This window comes from Bufo bufo, chromosome 1, assembly GCF_905171765.1.
Source record: "Bufo bufo chromosome 1, aBufBuf1.1, whole genome shotgun sequence".
Taxonomy (NCBI): Eukaryota; Metazoa; Chordata; class Amphibia; order Anura; family Bufonidae; genus Bufo; species Bufo bufo.
Window position 1 is genome coordinate 108,230,415 of NC_053389.1, and position 24,725 is coordinate 108,255,139.

General features: G+C 44.0%; 1 protein-coding gene across 4 annotated transcripts in view; it reads right to left on the bottom strand.

Moving 5' to 3' along the window:
• ACAP3 (ArfGAP with coiled-coil, ankyrin repeat and PH domains 3) overlaps positions 1 to 24,725 on the bottom strand; it is a 156,682-nt gene that overhangs the window by 11,136 nt on the left and 120,821 nt on the right. The window contains exons 11-25 of one of the 4 annotated variants that reach the window (XM_040427696.1): positions 17,132 to 17,244; positions 16,661 to 16,712; positions 14,744 to 14,844; positions 12,752 to 12,863; positions 12,324 to 12,532; positions 10,039 to 10,108; positions 9,854 to 9,948; positions 8,559 to 8,767; positions 7,305 to 7,403; positions 6,015 to 6,116; positions 3,714 to 3,806; positions 3,334 to 3,554; positions 2,750 to 2,859; positions 2,500 to 2,610; positions 2,339 to 2,400 (exon numbers count right to left, since the gene is read on the bottom strand). In XM_040427696.1, the coding sequence (XP_040283630.1) occupies positions 2,339 to 2,400; positions 2,500 to 2,610; positions 2,750 to 2,859; positions 3,334 to 3,554; positions 3,714 to 3,806; positions 6,015 to 6,116; positions 7,305 to 7,403; positions 8,559 to 8,767; positions 9,854 to 9,948; positions 10,039 to 10,108; positions 12,324 to 12,532; positions 12,752 to 12,863; positions 14,744 to 14,844; positions 16,661 to 16,712; positions 17,132 to 17,244 (1,759 nt within the window). Of the gene's footprint in view, positions 1 to 189; positions 2,401 to 2,499; positions 2,611 to 2,749; positions 2,860 to 3,333; positions 3,555 to 3,713; positions 3,816 to 6,014; positions 6,117 to 7,304; positions 7,404 to 8,558; positions 8,768 to 9,853; positions 9,949 to 10,038; positions 10,109 to 12,323; positions 12,533 to 12,751; positions 12,864 to 14,743; positions 14,845 to 16,660; positions 16,713 to 17,131; positions 17,245 to 24,725 lie in introns of those variants that run through there. The other 3 variants (XM_040427715.1, XM_040427704.1, XM_040427726.1) reach the window with 3 other exon arrangements.

A 24,725-nucleotide genomic window follows, 5' to 3' on the forward strand; every position in this document is an offset into this window, starting at 1 on the left:
ATTGTGGACAGAATAAGGCTGCTGTCCACGATGTGGTGCGGAGCAAGACGGATCCTGACACAAAATGTAAGTCAATGGGGATGGATCTGTTTTCTCTGACACAATAGAAAACTGATCCGTCCTCCATTGACTTTCAATGGAGTTCATGACGGATCCGTCTTGGCTATGTTAAAGACAACACAACCGGATCCGTTCATAAACGGATGCAGATCGTTGTATTATCAGAACGGAAGCGTTTTTTGCTGATCAATGACGGATCCAGCAAAAACACTGGTGTGAAAGTAGCCTAATCCTCAACTGGAATCCACGGAGCCTTCTCAGAACTCACCAAATGTACCAGTCCAGTATGAGGGTAGTGCCGCGGTAAGTTGCAAGGTAGGGCATAAATAGAGATATAAGCCTTTATAAATTCATTTAGTGCACTGTATCCTACATGGAGGACCTGACATTCCACTTTTCCATTTTTTACTATGCCCATTATCTTATTACTCCTATAACGTGTTTCCCAAGGTGGCCCTTCTGCTTTTGTGTAGCATGGTTGTCGTGAAAAGCCACTTTCTTCCATGGTCCCCGTGTATGTAAATTCCTTCTGTGAAGTCAAGAAGGCAGTCATGATCGTCGCTCCCTTTTCCTGCCCTCTTCCTATTGATGGACATTTCAGACCTGTGTCCACGTCAACCTACCGTGTCTCCTTCTATGGAAACCGTGAATTCAGACGATATACAGCCAAGCTTCACCTCGTATGCGCCATGGCTCAGACAGTGTGCACATGCGCAACAATAGGAGACACGGGAAAATGACGTGGACACAGGTCCAAAATGTCCATCAAGGGTAAAAGGGCATGGCGAGCATGACTTGCTGCAGGGAAGATCCTTCCTCCTTGACTTCAAAGAGACGGAATTTACCATGGAATAAAGTGGCTTTTCACAACAACCATGCTACATAAATGCAGAAGAAGGGCCACCTCGGGAAACACATGACAGAATATGGTTATGGGCATAGTAAAAAAAAAAAAAAAAAAGGAACAGCGGGATGTCAGGTTCCCTTTAAGGAGGCACTACATTTAACCTTTTCACTGCTGGTGCAGGACAACCTGTTACTTTCCACGAGAACCAGATATGATAAGAGAGAGAGGCACACAAGAAGTAGGGGAAAGACAAAGAAACACATTGGAAGTGCTGAAGGAGAAATTGTGCATGGTAAGAGAGACACGTACAAAGCGAAAAATCAATAGAGCATCAGTAACCCAAGAGGAAAATGCAATGCCAACATGCAGAGAAAAAGCTAATTCCATAAAAATGGGATTTTAGAGGCTTAAGAGATGCCCAGACAAGCATCCATTCATATTTTGTGCTCTAAAAAAAAATAAATATTTGGGATATTTTTTTTTTTTAAGTCTATCCAGAGCATAAATGTCCAAGCTCACAGCAATGCTTCACAAATGTCACCTGTATTTCTCTCCTTCTTATGTACTCTCTGGCAGTGAAGAAGTTAAGACAAAGCACAGCACATCTAGGCAAGGATCGGGAAAGCCGTAATTCATGTGTAATTAGCACAGTAAAATATAAGCACCGAGAAATAGACAACCTTAGAGTAGGAAAAGTGCTTTTTAAGGCGGGTCGCTAAGGATAACCCACGCAGCATTATAGCAAATTGCCCCGAACCCCACCACTCGCCAAGATTGACATCCACACCCCACCGTTCAGTCACTAAAGCGGAAGATGTTATGACAGAGCGGACCCCCTTTAAAATGCATCAGGACAAAACCCCTTAAGCTGGGCAGCTGGTGCAAGCAAGGTCCCTGAATGTAGAAGTACCTTTCACTGACTCAGCTGGGTCCCTTTAACTGTACCCCTAAATAAATAAATAGACAGGCACTAAAGAGGCAGAAGAGCCGCAGGTTCTCCCACTGACTCAGTCGTCTCAGTGTCTGTTCTGATCTTTATAACTTAAAAATCTAAAAGAATCACAGTTTGTAAAAGTGCTAAACAGTACATAAAACATGAATACATCATCTTGCCTTTTGCTCCTGGCAGTGATAGGGACAAAAATAGTAATAACCCTTTCAACAACAAAAAATATTTTGGTTTAGTTGTGCCCCTGATCCACAAGTGATCCTTCCCTCCCCTGATGCCAGAAGACAATCCCCATGCAGGTTTCCAAAAAAAGGTTGCCGAGAGCAGCTAGTGGAAAAAGTTCGAAATAAAAAAAAAGTAGGGATCAGCTGTGCCCCCTTGAGGGACTTTGTCTGACTAACACTCATCTATATTAAGGCAGATGAACTCCTGGATGCATTTCCTGTACTGCTGTTCTGTTGGACTGTTGCTGGGATATTGACCTGGTTGTCCGAACGGCCCCTCTGCTTCTCTCATCTCTTCGTTCATCCGGGCAAGTCGTAGCCTGCGGCAGTAGAAATGAGAGGGTTTGGGTTCTTAGTACAGGAGATGATGTGCAGATAGATAAAGAGATGCCTATAATACAAAGAAAGAGGGAACTCACAAAGTGACGATATCTGCATTAGCGGCCTGCACGGATATACTCAGAGGATCCTGACCATCGTCATCCACGGCGTGTTGATTGGCCCCTCGTTTCAAGAACAAACAAACCTGACTGAAAATAGAGATTTTTTTTTTTTAAAACAATAAAAACAAAAACAAAAACAGAGACACCAAAACCGTTCTAACCTGCACAAAATAGCCTGAAATCCATAAGGCCATTTGTATTATTTGGTTCCAAACCTTATACTTACCCAGTGTGCCCCAGATACGTTGCGTGATGTATAGGTGCTCGTCCTCTCATATCAGTCTGGTTTACATCTGCCCCATTCTGCAGCAGGAACTCACAAGCTATCAGTGAGCCCTATAGGTAAAAGAGAAACTCTAAGTCAGTTACAGGTCAGGATAAACCATGAAAAATATGAAATTTAACAAAAGTCTTAAATTCCAAAACACCAATAATGTATCTCTTCCTATAAGTTAGAAGAACAGTAAAGGTCACTGTAGGCTATAAAAGCGTGAAGCCACAGTCCAACCTTAGCTGCAGAACCTCTTTTTGAAGAGTATTGTGTTGCCCTATCGAAATGTGAAATCTTTGTGCAGTTTTCCTTTTTGACATGAAAGTGTTGGTTTAGATACGTCGGAGTCCGTTCCCATTATCAGCTGTTATCACCAGTGGCAGATTATAGCCAGTGTTCAGGATCAATGGGCTGTCTGCATGATCAGCCAGGTCCTCCAGAGGGAGAGCCACTCTTTACAGATCGGCAATGGATAATGGGAGGCGTAATGGTACATAAATATGGCATAACATTTACATATTCAAAGCGTAAATTCATACCCCGATTACAGCCTGAATTAGAGGCGTCTTGCTCTCATCCTCATCGTTCACCCAGTTGACATTAGCCCCATTGGCAAGTGCTTCAGCCATGATCGGCAGGTTTCTTGCCCGGGATGCTTTGTACATCAGCAGTCCAGGGTGAAGCTCTCGCAGGTCCTCTGGGTCGGAAGGCTCCTGTTCTGTCTCTGCTTCTCCACTAGACTCTTCTGACACTTCACACCCTGGAGCCACATGAAGAAACAGAAAGCCCATTTTACTTGATAAACCGTTACTCTGGTGAGAGTGACACTATCTGACCATGTATTACTCCTAGGTCTTCACACGCAAAGAAGATGCTGGTATAACTTTAAACTGGTCATAAAAGTTAAAAACCTGCTCACCTTCTTCTGTGACACTGTCAACCACTGAGCCAAACACTAGGACATCATTGCTTCCATCTGTGCTGCCCCCCAGACCGCTGTCGCTGCTCAGACCTGCGGGGCCAACAGAAGGAAAACAAAAAAAATGTTGAAATCAAGCAGAATACATGACAACTATAAGAAAAAAGGGCAATGATATTCTAACTGGACGAGGAGCTGATCATATAACCAATTTCACAGGCCCTAGAAGTATTCTCATCTGAAACATTTATGGCAGGGATGGCCAACCTGCGGCTCTTCAGCTGTTGTAAAACTACAACTGCCACCATTCCCTGCTGTAGGCTGACTAGCTGTAGGCAGTCTGGGCATGCTGGGGGTTGTAGTTTTGCAACAGCTGGAGAGCAGCAGGTTGGCCATCCCTGATTTATGGCATATCTACAGTACAGTCTTTATGTCTGGAGGAAAGATGATTCAGACATCAATACAGGAAGGGATTCTTTACAGTTACAGTAGTCCGATTGTGGAATGCCCTACCCCAAGAGGTAGTAATGGCAGATACTATGTCAGCATTCAAAAAAGGGGCTAGATGATTATCTAATAGCCAACAGCATTGAGGGTGATAATTAAGGGTTGAACTTGGTGGACCTGTGTCTTTGTTCAATCTGTTTAACTATGTAAGTGTACTTTCACACTAGTGGCAAGGAACTCCGGCAGGCTGTTCCAGCGGGTGAACAGCCTGTCGGACTTGTGCTGCCGCTAGTGCATGCATGCCCCCGGACTACAGCTCCGGCCCCATTGACTATAATGGAGGCGGGCCTGAGTTCCGGTGGCAGCACGGCAAACATGCCGAGAGGCGGCCGGAATAAAAGTACGACATGTCGTACTTTTATTCCGGCTGCCTCTCGGCATGTTTGCCATGCTGCCGCTGGGGGCACGCGTGCACTAGCGGCAGCACGGATCAGACAGGCTGTTTACCCGCCGGAGTTCCTTGCCGCTAGTGTGAAAGTACCCTAACTAGGATATGCCACAAATCTCTGATAGATGCGGGTACTACCTCTGGGACCTAGACCAGACTATAGAACGAAGCCCCCTATCCTGTCCTGCTTAGGCTCTGTTTACGTCTGTTTTTTTGTGGAACGGAAATACGGACATAAGGAAACGGAATTCAGATGGAGTAACTTCCGTTTTTTTTTTGTGGATCAATTGAAATGAATGGTTCCATATACAGTCTGGGGGGAAAAAAAAAAAAAAACGGGACGGACACGGAAAGAAAATACGTTTGTGTGCATGAGGCCTTAGCAAGCAAGATGGTGAGGAATTGGCCCACGGGTCATTGAAAGGATGTAAAGGGAGAAACAAACACCTGGCCCTTCAGCCAGAAGTGAAAAGACCTGGCACTATAATGGGGACTCACTTTGCTATGGCTGTCCCTTTCTTCTATCGCTGTCTGTGACCATACTGACATTAAAATTACTCTACAGAGAACAAACTTTATGACAATTTTTGTTTAAAGGGAATCTATCGCCACAATCTTGGACTACTATGTGCAGTAATACATGAGTGGTACTAAAGACAAGCAGTCCAGATCTTTATTTTTTTATTTCCTACTGTCAGCACTCAAAGCTGCGCTGACATACACAGTCCAGACTGTTGTGCTGTGATAACATAATGGAGAGGACTCCTGTGCGCATGCGCAGTGGTTTTAACAATGTAGTTCAGTGCAGCTTTGAGAGCTTACAGTGGGTGGATGGGGACGGTAGTAGGCAATTAAAGAATTGCGATCTGGACTCCTTATCTGCAGTATTACTCATGTATTACTGCAGATAATAGTCCAATACCCTGGTGACAGATTCCCTTCAAGGGTTAGTGCATACAATGTTTATGCCTCTGCTGGGCTATACATTTCTATACCTGCAAACAGTATACAAACCTGGACCACGACGTATCCATTCACTTTCATGAGGCAAATGGAGTCCTAAGGACTAATCTCAGTTTTATCTGCTTTCCTGGACAGAATAGCAGAGAGCCCAGCGGAAGGCTAAACATGGTGTGAACCAACCTCAAGTCATCAAGTTGCTATAGGTGCAAAATAACAATTGCTCCAATGAAATAATTGCACAGTTCCATGTTTGTTGGTCAAGCCTTAAATGCTGTAGTGAGAACTAAGCTGCTCTAAAGAGTCCATACACAAGGGCATATTTAAATGGCCGACCAGATTACATTTGTCTACAATGGACCCTCTTTTTTTCTGCAATGCAAAACCATAGCTATAATATCTCTTGTATAGGTAAATGCATGTCTTTCTCTTGCCGCCGACCTTACCTCCATCCGGGAGGAACGGCATAGCGCTCCCACCGGGCTCAGCGCCACTGCCAGTCCATGGAGCAGCTGGCAGGGGGTGCTGCGCAGGAAGCTGGTTGGCACCTAAGAGGAAGGTGAGGGCATAATCAATTTAGTAAAACAATCTATTGCCTGTGTAATTTACTAGCATGATGATGGAACTACTCATGCAATCACTAATGAGGTGAAATATTTGGATTTTAAGTACTACTTAAAGGGGTATTCCCATCTCTGACATTGATGGCATATCGCTAGGATACACCATCGATGACACACAGGTACAGGTCCTACCTATGAGACCGCTCTTATCTCCAAAACGGGGTCCCCGAAGCGAAGAAGAGAACACTAAGCATGCGGTGCATGCCCTCCATTCACTGCTATGGGAGTTCCAAGAACAGCCAAGGCTCGGCTATTTTCAGAAGACCCATACTGGTGAATGGACAGCGCATGCACAGCGTCCTCTACATTAGTTGCTATGGGACTGCTGGAAATAGCTGGGCCAGCAATTGGCTATTTTCAGAACTCCAATAGGGAAGATCAGAGGGCAGCCACTCATGTGAGGTGCGCTCTCCATTCACCTCTATGGGGCTTCTGAAATTTTTTGAAACTCCCATAACAGTGGAGAGCACTCCGTGCATGCATGTTGTGCTCTCCTTCACTTCGGGGGTCCTGTTCTGGAGATAGAACCAGGTCCCAGATGTGGGAACTGCACCTATCCGACATTGAAGGTATATCCTAGCAATATGCCATCAATGTGGGAGGTAACCCTTTAAATAAATAAAAAATTGAAATAAAAGCAGATTCTATAGGCTATAGTACATGATCATATACTGGGATCAAATAACATGGGAAAATAATACATGAGAAATTTACTTCAAAGACGCTAGCGCCTTTTGCATGCTACATATAAGGGATCATGTATAAAAACTGTTGCCCATAGCAATGGAAAAGTAAGACTTAGGACATAAGGTAAGTAAGCATCTGACTGTGCAGTGCCCGTGTTGGAGCAAGTGCCAAGGTGGCATCTATAGCAACTGAATGACACTAGAAAACATTTATTATTTTCCATAGATGGTAGTATGGGAAGATTTATAATATGTGCGGGGGTAAAATCTCTCCTTAGCTACAAGATGGACGAGTTCCATAAAATTCCTAAACCCCATAGATTTACAGCCATAATTTCCGTACGTACCAGAGAGATTTTACTCAGGACACATATTCAGTCATGGAGATGAATTTAGCAGATGGTGAAGTATAACAGTGCATACTTACTACGTGGACCAGAGCCGGTGTCAAAGTAAGAGAAGAGCGAATCCAATTCATCTGGGCAAAACAAGGAGTCTCGACGGAATTTACGCTCCAATTTTGCAGCTGTAAAGACAGGACCAAACAAGTAAGAGGGCGAATGTGCAGTATCAAATGGGGTAAAGAAGACACTTAGGCCCCATTGTCCATTTTTCATCGAGGTACACATTGCTGACATGTACACCTGCAGGAAGATCACTGATGGCCAGTCAGAGTTAGATCTGTTATGGTGGACACTGATTAGAATGAGAAATCCCCATGCGTGAGCAGCACCTCTCCAATAAAGTCAGCGAGAGGTAAAAGTCTATGAACCAAACTTGGAAATAGCCATCATTAAAAATCTCATGTCTACAGCTTCTATATATACACTTGTGTGTCTCCATGGTAACAGACTACAAACAAACCCTGTGCAGTCATACTCCCATATTTCTCCTACTTCTTCTGGAAAGCACAAAAAACACCAAGAATAGCGATACCACACAATGTATTCAAATTACCAAAAAACATGGGGGACATTTATGAATTTAGACACCGGTCTTCATCCCTCTTGTGCTGGCGATTCATCTAAGTTATGTAGAGGCGCCATCTAGAGCTCCCTTCCTGGCATAGATTTAGATCATTTTCCACTCCTAAAACAGACATAGAAAATGATAAATGAGACGGGTCTACCGGCCCGTCCCATTCCCGTTTTTTGAGCAGGGAAAAGTCGCAGATTGCGACGCAAATAACCTTTGCTCTGCAATCTGCGACAGATATACGCCAGAAGAGTGGTGTGTGTCTGATAGTAAATGGCCCCCTATGTGTTTTGATAATTTGAATATATTGTGTGGTGTCGCTATTCTTGCTGTTTTTTCTTTTGTGGCATACATACAACGCCACGTTGTGGTATTGAGCCTAGCGTGTAGAGTTCTTCTGAAAGGCAGTATGACTGCAGTATCAGTTACCAGGGAAGCACATTAAAGGAGCTGTAAACAAAATGGTAGGATTTTGGAGCAATAAAAAAAAAAAAAATGGATAAAAATCCATAAATGAAAACGCTCATGTATTTGAACAATGGGACGCAGAGTTTGGTGCAGAATATGCACCATTCCGGACAACATTGGAGGGGGCTGATCCGCTCAAATGCCTAAAAAAATGTACCTTTGTAATATCTCTTAATGACGCTTTAGGATATTTTGTATCATGTCAGAGAAGGTAGAAGGTAATGACTAGCGGGCTCACCTGAGGAGAGCATGGCTGGAGATGTGTTTCCACCTTCATGCCTGTACCTCCTCCGTGCAGATGGAGCTTTTATGGAGCTGTTACTTCGCTGACATTTTTTCACGCTCCACCTCTGTGACTTTCGCTCGTTTTCTACATCTACGCTTCCCAACCTCTTCAAGAACTTCTTCTCCACATACTTTGCTTTTATCCAGGCCTCTTTGTCCTGTCTAAAATGACACAACTCTTTAGTCAGTAAAGACAAAGTACAACATTCCCTTAATCTGGAATAAAAAACGGGATCACATAGAGAGGTGCCGGATTATTGTGTATCACAGCACAGTAAATAAAAAAAATATTCTAATATGATATCGCACTAAAATTCTGCAAATGAAAGGATGGGCTTTACAAATTCCTTTATTTCTTCAGTAATATGGTCCAAAATCTGCAGCTATGTTCCAATTTTGCACACAAGCTAAAAATCATTGGGGGCTGCAACTGATTTAAGGGTGGTTTCACACATAGCTTTTTGGACATTTTTGTGGCCTTTTGTGTGTGTTTTTTTTTTTTAAATGCAAGAACTCCGGCTCCAGATGTCGGCTGGAATTCTATGGGAGTGATTAAACACAGTACAAACATACGTTGTTGTTTTTTGTGTGGCATTTTGTTCACTTGTGTAAGTAAGAGGTGTTTTTGAAATAGATTAGCAGGCTCCAGGTCATTTTATGCCTCCTTTTCTGCCATTTTTGTCTTACAGACTTCTATAGGTGTTTTAGCCCTGACCTAAAAAAAAGCAAGAGGCAATAGAGGTAGTGTTTTTATGGGTATTTTACATGTTTTTGTTTTGAAGTGACAACAGAAGGAGGTATAGAGTTTTTCTGTAGAAAAACATATGGCTTGCAAAAAAAAAAGCCACAAAAGTGCCTGTTCTAAAGCACATTATTTGTTAAAAACTCCACAAAAATGGTACTGAAATGCACTAGTGAAATGCTGAAACGACAAAAACAGCATCACACAAAGTGCTCTTTTTTTTTGTATGGAAAAAAAGAATACAAAAAACTAAAAATGTAGTGTGTCCTGTTAGTATGGCTATTTCTATTTCTTTTCAGGTGCTGAAAATGTCATGCCGTGCATCCACCAGAAACCGCTGCCATACAGTATAATGTCGGAGTCGGCATACACTTTTATACAATTCTATGTAAAGGCCCCTATCCACATGACAATGCAATCTCAGAAACAGTGAGCGCCACCTAGTGACCAACAGAGTTCCTCACACAAATACAATGAATTAGCGCACGCTTATTGTATACACCTACCGAGAACTTCCTGGTGTTGGCTTTTTCAAACCTAGCTGTTCACACTTTGCCTCGTAGATCTGGTTTATTGTGCTATTTCCCAGCTCACACATCAACTAGTGACAGAGAGAGAGAGACGTTGTGTTAAAACTCGAGGAATTTACCAATTTTCTAGTTAAACCGTGCTCAGTACAATGCTGACTTACCTTAAGCAGCTCTGGCTCCCAGGAATCCAATGTAAGGGAGCGGACTTTAGAACAATGCACTCCAAGACTCCTTCAAGACATAAGGAAACATGTCCGAGTGTTATTGCTCCACAGGACCATTCATGAGGAACATGTAGAAGAAGTGATCCTGGCCTGAGGACATTGTATGTAGAATAAAGAATAATATTCTATGCAGACACCTGACCCACCAGCCCTAATGTGATGGGGACTGCAGCTAATGAGGCCTCGTCCACATTTCCGTTTTTCACTGAATGTGTCTGTTCACATTTCGGTATTTTTTTTTTACTGACCGCGGGTCCGTAAAAAAATTCCAGCGGCATGCACTACTTTGTGATGCAGACCAAGCATGTCCATTGAAGTCTAAGGGTCCGTGAAAATCACAGACACAACAAGTATGGCATCCGTTTTTCACTGAAGACTAATAGGAGATTCTTTGGAAATTCATTTTCAGCTGAGCAAAGTCAGTGAATTACGGATGACACACGGAAAAAAACAGACCAATCAAGGATTCTTCACGCTTTTTTTTTCATGGACAGGTCACTGACGCGGAAATGTGGACGAGGCCTTAGAGGATTTCTCCTGCTTGATTCCACCTCTCATCATCTACCAAAATGAGTAACCAGAAGAGAAGGTGTCAGGGGGGCGGTTACCAAATATATTCATTTCTGGAACACTGGTGAAGACTCTACATTTCGGAAGGGTCATTTGGCACTGCTATGTGGGTATATCATTGGCATTGCTGTTCTGTAGTCTATGGGAGTTATGGAAAAAGCTGTGCACACATGCTCAACTGTTTCCATACCTCCCGCTGACTATTAAAGGGGCTGCGTCATTTGGGACTTTGATGGCATATTGCAAGGATATACCATCAAAATCCTCCAGGTGCGGATCCCACCTTGGAGACCTCCACCTGTCTGCAGAATGTGCCCCCGAAAGTGAAGAGGAGCACATCACACACGTGAGGAATGCTCTCCATTCATTTCCATGGGAGTTCTGAAAATAGCCAAGCAAGCATGCTCTTCTATTTTCAGCAGTCCCATAGAAATGAACAGGGAATGCACTGCCCAAGTAGAGCCACAGCTCCATTCACTTCTATGGGGACGCCGGAGATAGCGCGGCAATTTTCGGCAGTCCCATAGAAATGATTGGAGGGTGGCAGTGCATGCACGGCTGCTCTCCGCTCACTTCAAGGGTCCCATTTCAGAGGTGGGACCCACACTTATCTGACAGTGGAGGCATATCCTAGCAATATGCTACCAGTGTCTCAGATTAAACAATCCCTTCAAGGCCTCATGCACACGACCGTTGTTCTAGTCCGCATCCGAGCCGCAGTTTTTGCGGCTCGGGTGCGGACCCATTGACTTCAATGGGGCCGCAAAAGATGCAGACAGCACTCAGTGTGCTGTCCACATCCATTGCTCCGTTCCGTGGCCCCGCAAAAAAAAGATAACATGTCCTATTCTTGTCCGTTTTGCAGACAAGAATAGGCATTTCTACAATGGGCCGCCTGTTCCGTTCCGCAAATTGCGGAAGGCACACGGACGGCTTCTATGTTTTGCGGATCCGCAATTGGCGGACCGCAAAAAACGGAACGGTCGTGTGCATAAGGCCTAATGGAGAGAGACAACTCCAACAGGTGAAGAACCCATATATAATACATGTCTGTAGTCAATATACTTAAAGAGGACCTGTCACCACATTGGACAGGTCTATTCTAGTAAATAATTGCATTCTTCATGAAATAATTCTGGAGCGTACTTTCTTACAGCTCTGTGTTGTACAGTTCCTCTGTTATTCCTCCTAACCATTGACAACTGGGTGTTACCATTCTCCTTGTCAAAAGAGTGTGCACACTATATGAGCAGGGTCTGAATATCAGAGGAATAGCACAATGCAGAGTCCCAATAAAAGATGCTCTTCAATTGTTAAGGTCCATTCACACGTCCGTAGTGTATTGCGGATCCGCAATACACCTGGCCGGCAATTGCGGACAAGAATAGGACATGTTCTATTTTTTTGCTGAGCCGTGGCCCGGAAGTTCGGGGCCGCGCTCCGGAAATGCGGATGCATAGTGTGCTCTCCGTATCCCTTCCTGACAATGAATGGGTCCGCACCCGTTCCCAATATTGCGGAACGGATGCGGACCCATTTGCGGACGTGTGCATGGACCCTTATTTAGTAAACCAGCCATGTCAGGAGCGCTGACAGATCCTGCTTTATGTTCTGTACATTAACACCCTACAATCATAAAACTGATGACCTACCTGTGAATTCCTGAGCATTCAATGCAGAGTGTGATTCCTAAATTGATGCTGGCCCACCGGGGGTCCGTCTGTCCACAATCACAGCACTGGTAATTACCAGCAATGCTCTGCACCCTCTGCAAGATGCTTTCTCCCTTGATGCTACGTTCCTTCGAGTCACTGGCAGAATCAATGCTACTCGTGGACGGGGATGCTGTCCTGTCAAGTCTCTGACCACGGAATAATAATACACGTTATGTCAAAGATAGTCCTGACTGAAATGTCCCATACAGAAGCAAACGTAGCATCTCAAGTCAAGTGCGTGTAATAAAATGCTTCTGGCATGAATTTCATATTTGTCTGAAATATTTTATGTCATATAAATCTTTGCAATGTGTTTATTGTACATTTCATGGTCTAGGACGCATCCAGGAGAAACAGGTACCAACCTCTATATAGTAGTTATCTGGGATTTCCCTGTAGGCAGAGGCAATGCTGGCCTGCACGGCTTGGATCCAGGCTTGTCGTAGCTTCTCAGAATCCGCTTGTAGCATGCAGCTCCTGGAAAGTTTGGATATCAGAATGGTTAATATCAAAAATTTGACAACCAAATTTTGCAAATGCGTCGAGGAGAGCTACGTGGCTGATGTGGCACGCTGGGCTAAGCAGGCCTTTAAATACATCTGTCCCCTTTGTGGATTTGATTTAAAGTGTTCAGGGGTAGCCAGGGCTACATGACGACCGGCTGTGCAACAAAGATCACAAGATTTCACTGCATCCCCCCGGATCGTGTTTGTGAACGTGGCAGCATTAAAGGGCCCAACACAGATGCCTTCAGCTGCCAAGCGCACATGGAACAGGTCAGACAGTGTCATAGGGACAAATCTGCTGACAGGTGCCCTTTAACAGACGTGATGTCTTCCGATTATGACATGATCGTCCCAAAAATATCCAAATCTGTTGGAATTTTGGTTGCAGATCTCAAGTGACGCATGCCATTGGAACACATTCGCATGTCTTTTTTTTCACTTTGCAAATTCTAAATCGCACTCTAAAAGAGTCCTGGGGGTGCAAAATGTTCTGATGCTTTTATGATGCCGTAGCTTGTGTGACTGACTAGACAGAGTACGTATATAAAGAAAAAGAACTATTAGGGCTTGTGCAAAGCCCGTTCTGTGTACCGCAAATTGCGGTCCGCACTTGAATGGGTCCGCGATCCCTCCGTTCCGCAAAAAGATAGAGCATGTTCTATCTTTTTGCAATGCGGAGGCACGGAACAAAACGACAGGAAGCACTCCGTAGTGCTTCCGTAGTGTTCTGTTCCGTGCTTCCGTTCCGCACCTCCAGATTTGCGGACCCATTAAAGTGAATGGGTCCGCATCCGTGATGCGGAATGCACACGGAACGGTGCCCGTGTATCCGCAAATGCGGTCCACAATACGGCAACGTGTGAACGAGCCCTTAGACTCATGACCATTTCAAACACTGCCACTAGGTGGTGCTATAGTATTTACAATGCAGTGGTAGCTGACTGATACATTCAGCATTAAAAGTTTGGAGTGCAATGCCCTTAGGTCTTAGTGCAGATGGTTTAAATGAGTATCCAAAAGGCTAAACGGCAATTAAATTGTAAAGGTTGAGAAGTCCAAAAACGTAAGGCAGACACGGCCTGAAGGATTAATTACGGATATTGTAAAGTGAACAGAAGCCAGACGGCCCCTTAAAAAGTCTCTGTGTGCAGGAGTTTGGACAAGAGGTGCGCAGGATGAATAAGGACCATGTGAGGGGATTGTGACCTTACGGCACTGATTCCTTCACTCCTGTGAATGCCTGCATTGAAAAATTCTGAGAATTGTCTGTCTACACAGTACAAATGAGGGATGCCTCTATTAGCAAAACTTTGCAACTGGGAGGGGGATGCCACAGAAAACAGCTGTCGACTTTAAATGAAACCACCAGGCTTGAGGTGAGCATTTTCATGAAATTTGCCTATTAAATATACTAAATGGCATAGTCTAAAATGATACAATATAATAAAATGACTAAATACAAGTATATGTATTTAATAAGTACAATAATGTGATAAAACTATGTCCTGCTATGGCTCCTGACAATTCTTGGTTCTATGGGGGTCTCAATAAACCCCTGCGCTGGGGGTAGATCTGCCGAAGTTATGTAGAGGCTCTGGCCTCTACATCCACGGCCGGTCTAAATGTAAGAGAGCTCCCTTACTGGCTTAAATTTAGACCATTTTCTACGCCTAAAACAGGTGTAGAAAATCATAACTAAAACGGGCCTGCTGAGCGGTCCCCGTCCCCGCGCACACTACGCCCATTTTTAATGACTTTGAGCAGCATTTTGCGACAAATATACGCCAGAAAACTGGCATATATCAAAAGGCAATGACCCCCCTGTGTGCCTAATACGCAAGTTCAACTTACTTGGAGGGTGAAACAACTTCAAAACAAAACCTTCTTTCTATGTCTTCGCAGGGCTTCACCGAGCACAGTCTAAGGTCCTCCACCACCACAGTCAGACCATCCTGTCAAACACACAAGAGATCACAATTCTAGCTACACGTACTACATCACTTACTAAAAGTATAGAACAACAGCCAAAATCTTACTGAAACTATGACCAAGAGCAAACAGCGGGACTGCATTGACTTAAATGGGCCCCAAGATATGGAGCAATGGCACGGATTTCAGTCTGCGCCTCCGACCGCGGAAAAAATTAAACATGTCCAATTTTTTTGTGGTACGAGGAGATAAGAGGTGCCTGGCAGCTGCTTTCTCCCCTCTCCCATTCCCACACATGCACGCTTGGCCAAGCGTACATGTGTATAGGGAGATAGGGAGAGATGGCTGTCGGGAGGAACAAGTGTTTGGCTGACAGTTATCTCATGTGCATGGCGGGTAATTCGATTTCCCCCTATTATCTTGATTGATGCCACTATTATTTTGATTGTACCTGTGAAACTGTCTGACCTGTTACATGTGCACTTGACAGCTGAAGACATCTGTGTTGGTCCCATGTTCATATGTGCCCGCATTGCTAAGAAAAATGATGTTTTAATATATGCAAATGAGCCTCTAGGAGCAATGGGGGTGTTGCTGTTACACCTAGAGGCTCAGCTCTCTCTTCAACTACTGCGCCCTCTACACTTTGATTGACAGGGCCAGGCAGTGCAGACGTGACCACGCTTGCCTGGCCCTGTCAAAGTGCAGAGGGTGCCACCGTTGTCTTTACACCTAGAGGCTTTGCGCTCTCTGCAATGCCGCCATTGCTTTTAGAGGTTTTGATATATGCAAATGAGCCTCTAGGAGCAGCGGGGGCGTTGTCGTTACACCTAGAGGCTCTGCTCTCTCTGCAACTGCCGTACCCTCTGTACTTTAACAGGACCAAGCAGTGAAAACATGATCACAACAGGCCCTGCCAATCAAGTGGAGAGGACACGGCAGTTGTAGAGAGAGCTGAGCCTCTAGGTGTAACGGCAACGCCCCCATTGCTCCTAGAGGCTCATTTCCATGTATTAAAATTTTATGTTTCTCAGCAACGCGGGCACATATGAACATGGGACCAACACAGATGTCTTCAGCTGCCAAGGGCATAGGTAACAGGTCAGCCAGTTTCATAGGGACAAATCTGCTGACAGATGCCCTTTTAGGAAAATGGTTTTTAGCAGATAGGCAATTTTGACTATTTCAAGAAAGCAACCCATGTTCGGGGAGAATGAGCATCATTTTACAAAATCATATAAATGCAAAAGCTTCAGGATAAAAAAGACAAGTGGCTAGAATTGCGGGTGATGCTAGGGAGGCGCATCCCCATCCCCGCCTGCCATTGGCTGCCCCCCCCGACACCGGATGTTTTCTTCCGCTCACAGGGAGAAGCAGCAGCGGCAGTGCAGGGACCAGGAGCGGCGCAGGGAGCAGGGACCCCAGGTAAGTATATTCAGTGTGGGGGGCCCGGCATATTGGGGGGCTTTTTATAGGAATGGATAACCCCTTTAAGTTCCTGAAGTTGATGACAAATGTTTGGCTTGCACTCCTACCAGAGTTATAGGCTGTCACACACTGCTGCTTACAATGGCCTCACAGTAGGATGACTTTCCAGAAGGATCACATTGAATAGTTCATTAGTGCTGCACTGCATCCTATTAGTTGTGTCTATTACAAGAGCTGTCCAAGATAAGAGAAAAAGTATCTGCTTATTTTCCCAACAGTGCTTCTCTTGACCATGGGTTGTGTCTGGTACTACTGCCTCAACTCTATTCAAATAAATGGGGCTGAGCTGTAGTACCAGGTGCTGCCTATGGTCAAGAGTGGTGCTGTTTCTGTGAATGCACACTGGCTTACCTTCAGCTTCTTCTGGTAAACGAGTTGACTGTTTTGTATGGAAAACCACCGACTGTGAATGAAATATAAGAGGGTTGATATTGCTTGTAGTATCCTGATACAGAAATACAAAATCTACCTCTAATCTTAGGTTTCTTCAGTATGTTACTAATGAAAAGAACAGTATTTGGCTCATCGCTAATAATTCTGTAGCAAACAACGGATAGATAGCATAATAGATAGATAGTAGACAGACAGATAATGATAGATAGATAGATAGATAGATAGATAGATATGAGATACAGTAGATAGATAGTAGACAGACAGATAATGATAGATAGATAGATAGATAGATAGATAGATAGATAGATAGATAGATAGATAGATAGATAGATAGATAGATAGATAAAATAATAAGTAGTGGAGTTATAATATGTGGTTGAGAGTTAAAGTATAAACTGATACTTGTTGCTATTACTATGTGGCACTCACCGATTCCAAGTCTTGAAAGCATTGCTCGCCCTTTTGAAGAGGTAGCCTTCCATTACAACCCCATTGGGGGCATCCACATTAAACTCTGCTTTGGAGTCATCATAAGAGAAATCCTGTCCAACAAAAACAGATGATTACTTATACACCAGTGCTCTTACACCAATGGTCATTCTGGATTTAAAGGAGAACACAACTAAGTGGAAAATTGAGCTTTAAAGGGGTTGTCCCACAAAAAATATTCTACAGTTTTCAAACCAGCACCTGGATCTGAATAATTTTGTCTTTGCATGTAATTAAAAATGTTGTATAGCCACTGAGTTATTCAATTAAATGTATCTGTATAGTGACACTTAATTTCTTATTTCTTTGTCCTGCTCACTGAGAAGGCCGCACATGCTCAGTTTCATCCTTCAACTGCCTCCTGAGCTGTGATAGGGAGAGCATGGACACACCTCCTGAGCTGTGATAGGGAGAGCATGGACATGCCCCTGAGCTGTGAGAAGGGAGAGCATGGACACACCTCCTGAGCTGTGATAGGGAGAGCATGGACACGCCCCTGAGCTGTGAGAAGGGAGAGCATGGACACGCCTCCTGAGCTGTGATAGGGAGAGCATGGACACACCTCCTGAGCTGTGATAGGGAGAGCATGGACACGCCCCTGAGCTGTGAGAAGGGAGAGCTGAGACACGCCCCCTTAGCTGCAGCAGAAAAGACACATCCCCTAAGCTGTCAGCTTGATATAGATCTAGCAGAGCAATGAATGGGGGAGATCTCTGGATCCATGTGAGGTACAGGGCTGGTTCTAGCTTTGTTAGAAAGAGACTGTCATGGACTACATGGTGTTTGGTTTTAATTTTTTACATTATTTGTGGGATAACCCCTTTAAATGTGGCTTTGGGTAGATCAACGACTGCCAAAAAGCTTCTGGATCAGTAGAAGTTGTCCATTTTAGATCAGTTAATCCATGTTGGGGGCGGGGTGATAAAACAATCAATTTGACCAAACAATCATTTTATGGTTTTGGTAGGGTTCTCCCTTACAATAAGATGGGCCATACCATTACATTATAAATCCCCCATGTGTGCCTAATCACTATGTGTGAATACACCATCAGTTCAGTAATTGTTCCTGCCAACCTTCTCATTAACCATTATTTACTTATTCTAAACCAGTAAGGTTTACCTTCACTAATGTTCACCGTTTAAAGATCCGCCATTTTGAGGACACTGACACTAAATTTTAATGACAACTAGTGACAACTCCAAATAACACATCTCTAAAAAAGTGACAAATATTCCCCATTAAAATAATAAACTGACTTTTCATCACTTCAAGACAATGTCTGCCTCCACAATTAAACAAATTTTCGGCCCAGGACAGCTCAAATTTCCCAAGACTGTCTCTGGAAATAAGGGACAGTCACTGCAAATTCAGGACTGTTGGTAGTTCACGCCCCATTGGGCTCCCAAAGTATACACCCACAGCTGGCCAAATTAATGATTTTTTTTTGGCATATATATGGCGGGTATTCATCGCCAGTGATGGCCAGTTCGCATTGTTCGCCCGCGAACATATGCGGGCTGCCATCTTTTTTCACAAGTCCGGCGAGGCACAGGTAAGCCCTTACCTGTGCCTGTGCGCGAGTAGGTCTGAAAACAAGTGGGGTCAGCGGGAGCAGGCAGTTCCGACACAGCCTTCGGGGGCCTTCATCGGGCTGTTCTCGGAACTGCCTACTCCCGGTGACCGCATTTGTTTTTAGACCTACTCGCGGCACAGGTACAGGTAAAGGCTTACCTGTGCATCGCCGGACTTGTGAAAAAAGATGGCAGCCTGCATATGTTCGCGGGCGAACAATGCGAACTGGCCATCACTGTTCATCGCTACTGGTAGCCAAATATGCTTTTCAATACAACCAAATGCTGCAAAACCCTGTATACCGTGCAGTATATATATATTTTTTACCAGTGGAGATACAGGCAACTCTAGAGGCCATCAGCTGCATACGTCTGGAGCATATATTTAGCCGTCCAGTTAGAACATGTAGGTGAAAACGGATTCCAAACGCGATATGAACAGAACCCATGTTAAAGACACAACGTCACTCAGCTCCTGCAGCACATATCTCATGTCCTACAGAAACAACTATTGCAGATGATGTCTTAGGCCTATTGCACACGACCGTATGGCTTTTTCAGTGTTTTGCGATCCGTTGTTCCGTTTTTTGTTTCCGTTGTGTTTCCGTTTCTGTTCCGTTTTTCCGTTCCGTTTTTCCGTATGGCATATACAGTATACAGTAATTACATAGATAAAATTGGGCTGGGCATAACATTTTCAATAGATGGTTCAGCAAAAAACGGAACGGAAACGGAAGACATACGGATGCATTTCCGTATGTGTTCCGTTTTTTTGCGGACCCATTGACTTGAATGGAGCCACGGACTGTGATTTGCGGGCAATAATAGGACATGTTCTATGTTAAAACGGAACGGAAAAACGGAAATACGGAAAGCATACGGAGTACATTCCGTTTTTTTTTGCGGACCCATTGAAATGAATGGTTCCGTATACGGACCGTATACGGAACGCAAAAAACGTCCAGTAAACGGGAAAAAAAAACGTCCGTGTGCAATAGGCCTTAGAAGTATCGGCCTCCATTATTGGAACCACTTAGTATTCACCTCAGGCCTCTCAGTCTTTCACTCCGTGACTTTTCTATCAGATCTAAGGCTACTTTCACATCTGCGTTTTCAATTCAGCTATTGAGATCCATCATAGTATCTCAATAGCGGAAGAAAACGCTTCAGTTTTGTTCCCATTCATTGTCAATTGGGACAAAACTGAATTGAAAGAAATGGAGTGCCTCAAAATGCATTCCGTTCTGTTTGGTTGCATCCCCATTGCGGACAGAATAACACTGCAAGCAGCGTTTTTCTGTCCGCGATGTTGAGCGGAGCAAGACGGATCCTGACAGACAATGTAAGTCAATAGGGACGGATCCGTTTTCTATGACACAATAGATAACGGATCCGTCCTCCATTGACTTTCAATGGTGTTCATGACGGATCCGTCTTGGCTATAGAAGACAAAATACAACCGGATCTGTTCATGACGGATGCATGCGGTTGTATTATTGTAACGGAAGCGTTTTTGCAGATCCATGACGGATCCGCAAAAAAACGCTAATGTGAAAGTAGCCTCAGTCGATGATCGTGAGGGAACAAAATGTCAAAATGTAAAAGGCCTTACTATAAATGGTAGGATATGATAAAATGACATTTACCAGCCTCCTCCAGCTTCCAGTTTGCCAATTTCTAAACATAGTCCACAGGCAGTGTAGCTAGTTTTAGGGTTCAAAGTACATTATTCGCCATACTCTTTTTGAATACAGCCCACATTTGCTGACACACTGCATTGTCAAGTTTGTAGTTTTGTTCAGCTTACAAAATGGCTGCATCTATAGGGTACAGATGATGGCCTGACAGGTTTTCCCAGTTTAGCAGAGACCATGAAGTGTTCACAAGCAGCGGAGTGGCTACATGATAGACTAGGTGCCACCATGTTGTGTGGTCCTGCCAAATTGCATGCCACTGGCTCTCAATAATTAAATACACATGTACACTGCATGGTATACATGTTTTATATTCAGTTGTGTTTGAATGACAGATCTCAATATATGATACAGTATATGTTCAAAGTGACTCCACATATATACGCTCTAGATAACTAATGACTCTGCATATATACGCATCGACGTGTAAAATGAGCAAAATTTAAGGAGTGCTATGACAAAAAGGGTTAGGATTGATTGTGAATGTCCCTTTTAGTAGCACACATGTAACATGTATCACAAAGTATTGTGATATACGGCCAGATCATTAGGGAAATGGTTTAATCTATGCTCAGCAATAATTTTATCAGTTCCAACTCATCAGAGTTTAGTGTGGAGTGAAGAAACCAGAGCACACGGAGGCGACCTGACACCATCATTGGCGACTGAGGAGACCCGACACCATCATTGGCGACTGAGGAGACCCGACACCATCATTGGCGACTGAGGAGACCCGACACCATCATTGGCGACTGAGGAGACCCGACACCATCATTGGCGACTGAGGAGACCCGACACCATCATTGGCGACTGAGGAGACCCGACACCATCATTGGCGACTGAGGAGACCCGACACCATCATTGGCGACTGAGGAGACCCGACACCATCATTGGCGACTGAGGAGACCCGACACCATCATTGGCGACTGAGGAGACCCGACACCATCATTGGCGACTGAGGAGACCCGACACCATCATTGGCGACTGAGGAGACCCGACACCATCATTGGCGACTGAGGAGACCCGACACCATCATTGGCGACTGAGGAGACCCGACACCATCATTGGCGACTGAGGAGACCCGACACCATCATTGGCGACTGAGGAGACCCGACACCATCATTGGCGACTGAGGAGACCCGACACCATCATTGGCGACTGAGGAGACCCGACACCATCATTGGCGACTGAGGAGACCCGACACCATCATTGGCGACTGAGGAGACCCGACACCATCATTGGCGACTGAGGAGACCCGACACCATCATTGGCGACTGAGGAGACCCGACACCATCATTGGCGACTGAGGAGACCCGACACCATCATTGGTGACTGAGGAGACCCGACACCATCATTGGTAACTGAGGAGACCCAACACCATCACTGTAGAAAAGGGAATGAAAGCAGCACACACGGTCTCATCGGGTCACTAGAATGCAACAGCCGCCAAGAGGACCACGGATCCACAGCGGTCACACCAGAAAGTTGAAGTAGAAAAGTCGCAGCAGCATCTCCGTTTTTTTCTTTTTATTGCGAAAACTTCACAGCATATACACAAATAAAGTGCACTTTATTTGTGTATATGCTGTGAAGTTTTCGCAATAAAAAGAAAAAAACGGAGATGCTGCTGCGACTTTTCTACTCCAACACCATCACTGGTGACTCAGGAGACCAAACACCATATTTGGTTATTGCATTGGGATTTTCTCAGTGAACACTCACTTTTCTGCAGCATTACAATAATTTTATCTTGAATCACCCCTAAAAAAAAAACTAACTCCCTGGTCCTTGAACAAAATGGCAAATGATCGGCTTAATTTAGTCAATCATACCATACACAGGAAGTGTGTATTGAAGTAGTAAAGGTAGTGAAGTTTAGAAATGTTACGGAAATTTCGCTTCAGATCAGAGACGTGCTATTCTTGTACATGGGACCACTGAGGCTAGTGTTTTGCAACAGGGGTCAAGAGCCCTTGTCACTTCCAGTTACGGGAGCCAAACTGGTCGGAATGGGTGCCGGGAAGCATGTTATAGAGCAGAAGCTGAGCAAATTGTTATATAGTTAGTTGCTTATACAGGATCCTCCATTCACAATAGGAGATATCACAGCTTATCTACTCCCTCCTGACCTCTGCACAGGTCAAAGTGCATGCCTAGAAAAGTCTCCCACAGGAGTCAATCTTGTGTACTGTGTCTATGGCCCTTGGTGGCTGCTGTAAAGCATCGCTCTAAATGTTGTTAAGAACAGTTTAGGCAAGGTGGCCGCCCCATAATCATAAGAATTAAAAAATCTGCAATCAGAGAACAAATACAGATTAGAAAAAAAGTATATGTGTTTCTATCTGGTTTTAACTGGCAGAAAAATAAATGGTGAAACATTCCCTTTAAAAGAATGATATACAGGTTATACTAAATCTTTTCCCACAACACTATAGATCAGTCTGCTCAGCTCCTCCTGTGTTATAACATGCTGCTGTTTGGTTACATTGCATTTTCGCAGTGACAGGTTCCATTTACGTCTGCTGCTAGGCCAAAAACTATACAGTGAAAAGAGCCGAAGGCTCCTTCCACTGTGTAATGGCCGTGCTGGGGTACTGCAGCTCAGCTCTCATACAAGCAAATGTGAGCTGCAGTATGTCGGCCCCGATAACTATACAGTGGACACTATATAGCTTCCGGCGTTCATCTGTGGGGGTGTCGGACCCCCACAGTCTGATACCGATGACCTAGCCTGGGGATAGGTCATCAATATCCAAGTCCTGGAAAATCCTTTAGGTCTAATGAGCACTGTGTAATCCTTCATTTCCCCTGTGGGGGTGTTGCCGGAGAAAAAGTAGAATGTGAAGCACCACTGTACAACGGCGGGCCTAAAGGGTTAAACCAAAGCTGCTGAAATGCCACCGCTATCAAGTGCAGTTATACTGGGGTGCTAAATGAGTGTAAATGAGCTCACCATTCCCAGCAAATGGTCACAGCCCATTAAGGAAAAGTCAATAGTTGTCTGGAAGCCAGCAGAGAAGACACGGCATGGGAAGTAAGGACTGCTGAAGGAAATGGGGAGACATGCTATTAAACATGTATTCACCTTCATCTTGATGAAAAGTAATAGGGAAAAAAAGCCTCTGTCTATACACCATGAGAAAAAAAAATGTTAGACATGGATTTTATGGATTACAGTGGCCTGATGTGTAAGGGTTAAACCGTTATGTAACGGCGTGGGCACGACAGGGTTAACCACTCATGCCTTCACTTTCTGTAATGCGCTGTCTTCCATCTGTGACATCACAATGGTTTCTTTGGCAACCTGTTCAATGTGGAGAGGCCACACAATACGGCAACAGTTTCCTTCCGAGTACCCTCATGGGAAATGTGCTAATTTATGCAATCAGACATGACACAGAATAAAAAAAATTCTGCATAAGGCAAAAAAGAAAAAAAGTTTCTAAATATTCAAAACATTATAAACAGAAATGAATTATTGATCCAGAGCTGTTGGTTGTGCGCTTTCAGCAGTCAGTATACTATGATTTACCTTACTGGTTCCTTCCCTTTTTACTTGACTTTCATGTATTTTATTAGGGGTGGCATTTTTTTTAATTCCATTTTTAACTTGTTTTTTTCAAGTCCTATGGGAAAACACATAAAACCCTCCATACCTAGAGCATGCTGCATACTACATGCCATACAACCCAAGTGGCACTACAACTCACAGCAAGCCGTGACTTAAAACAATCATATATTTGAAACACCAGTGAAGAAATAAGTAAGAACCAACTGGATTCAACAGGTGACCTAATAACACTGACAAAACAAAATAGGATTATAAGAAGCAACAAAAGTATGATTAGAAGCAATAAAAGACACCCAGAAAACAACCCAAACGTTACCATTTGTCTATACAAAACCTCTGGCTTTTATGCAGAAGTACCAGTTCCAGTAAACAATGAGAAATTCCAATATAGTAGAACCAGTTCCCATGTGGAGTTGCCAGTTTCTATACAGAAGTACCATTTTCCACAAAGAATCACCAAGTACTATACAGCAGTACCAGTACCTATACAGAATACATTTTTATACAGTAGTACCAGTTCCCATAAAAAAAAAAACACTAATTTTGATATAGAAAGACCAGCACCCAGATAGAATCAGCTATGTAGTATTACCAGTTCCCATATAAAATCCCAACCCTAATATAGAAGTACCAGTCCCATATAGACTCATTGGAGGAGATTTATCAAACTGGTGTAAAGTAGAACTGCCTTAGTT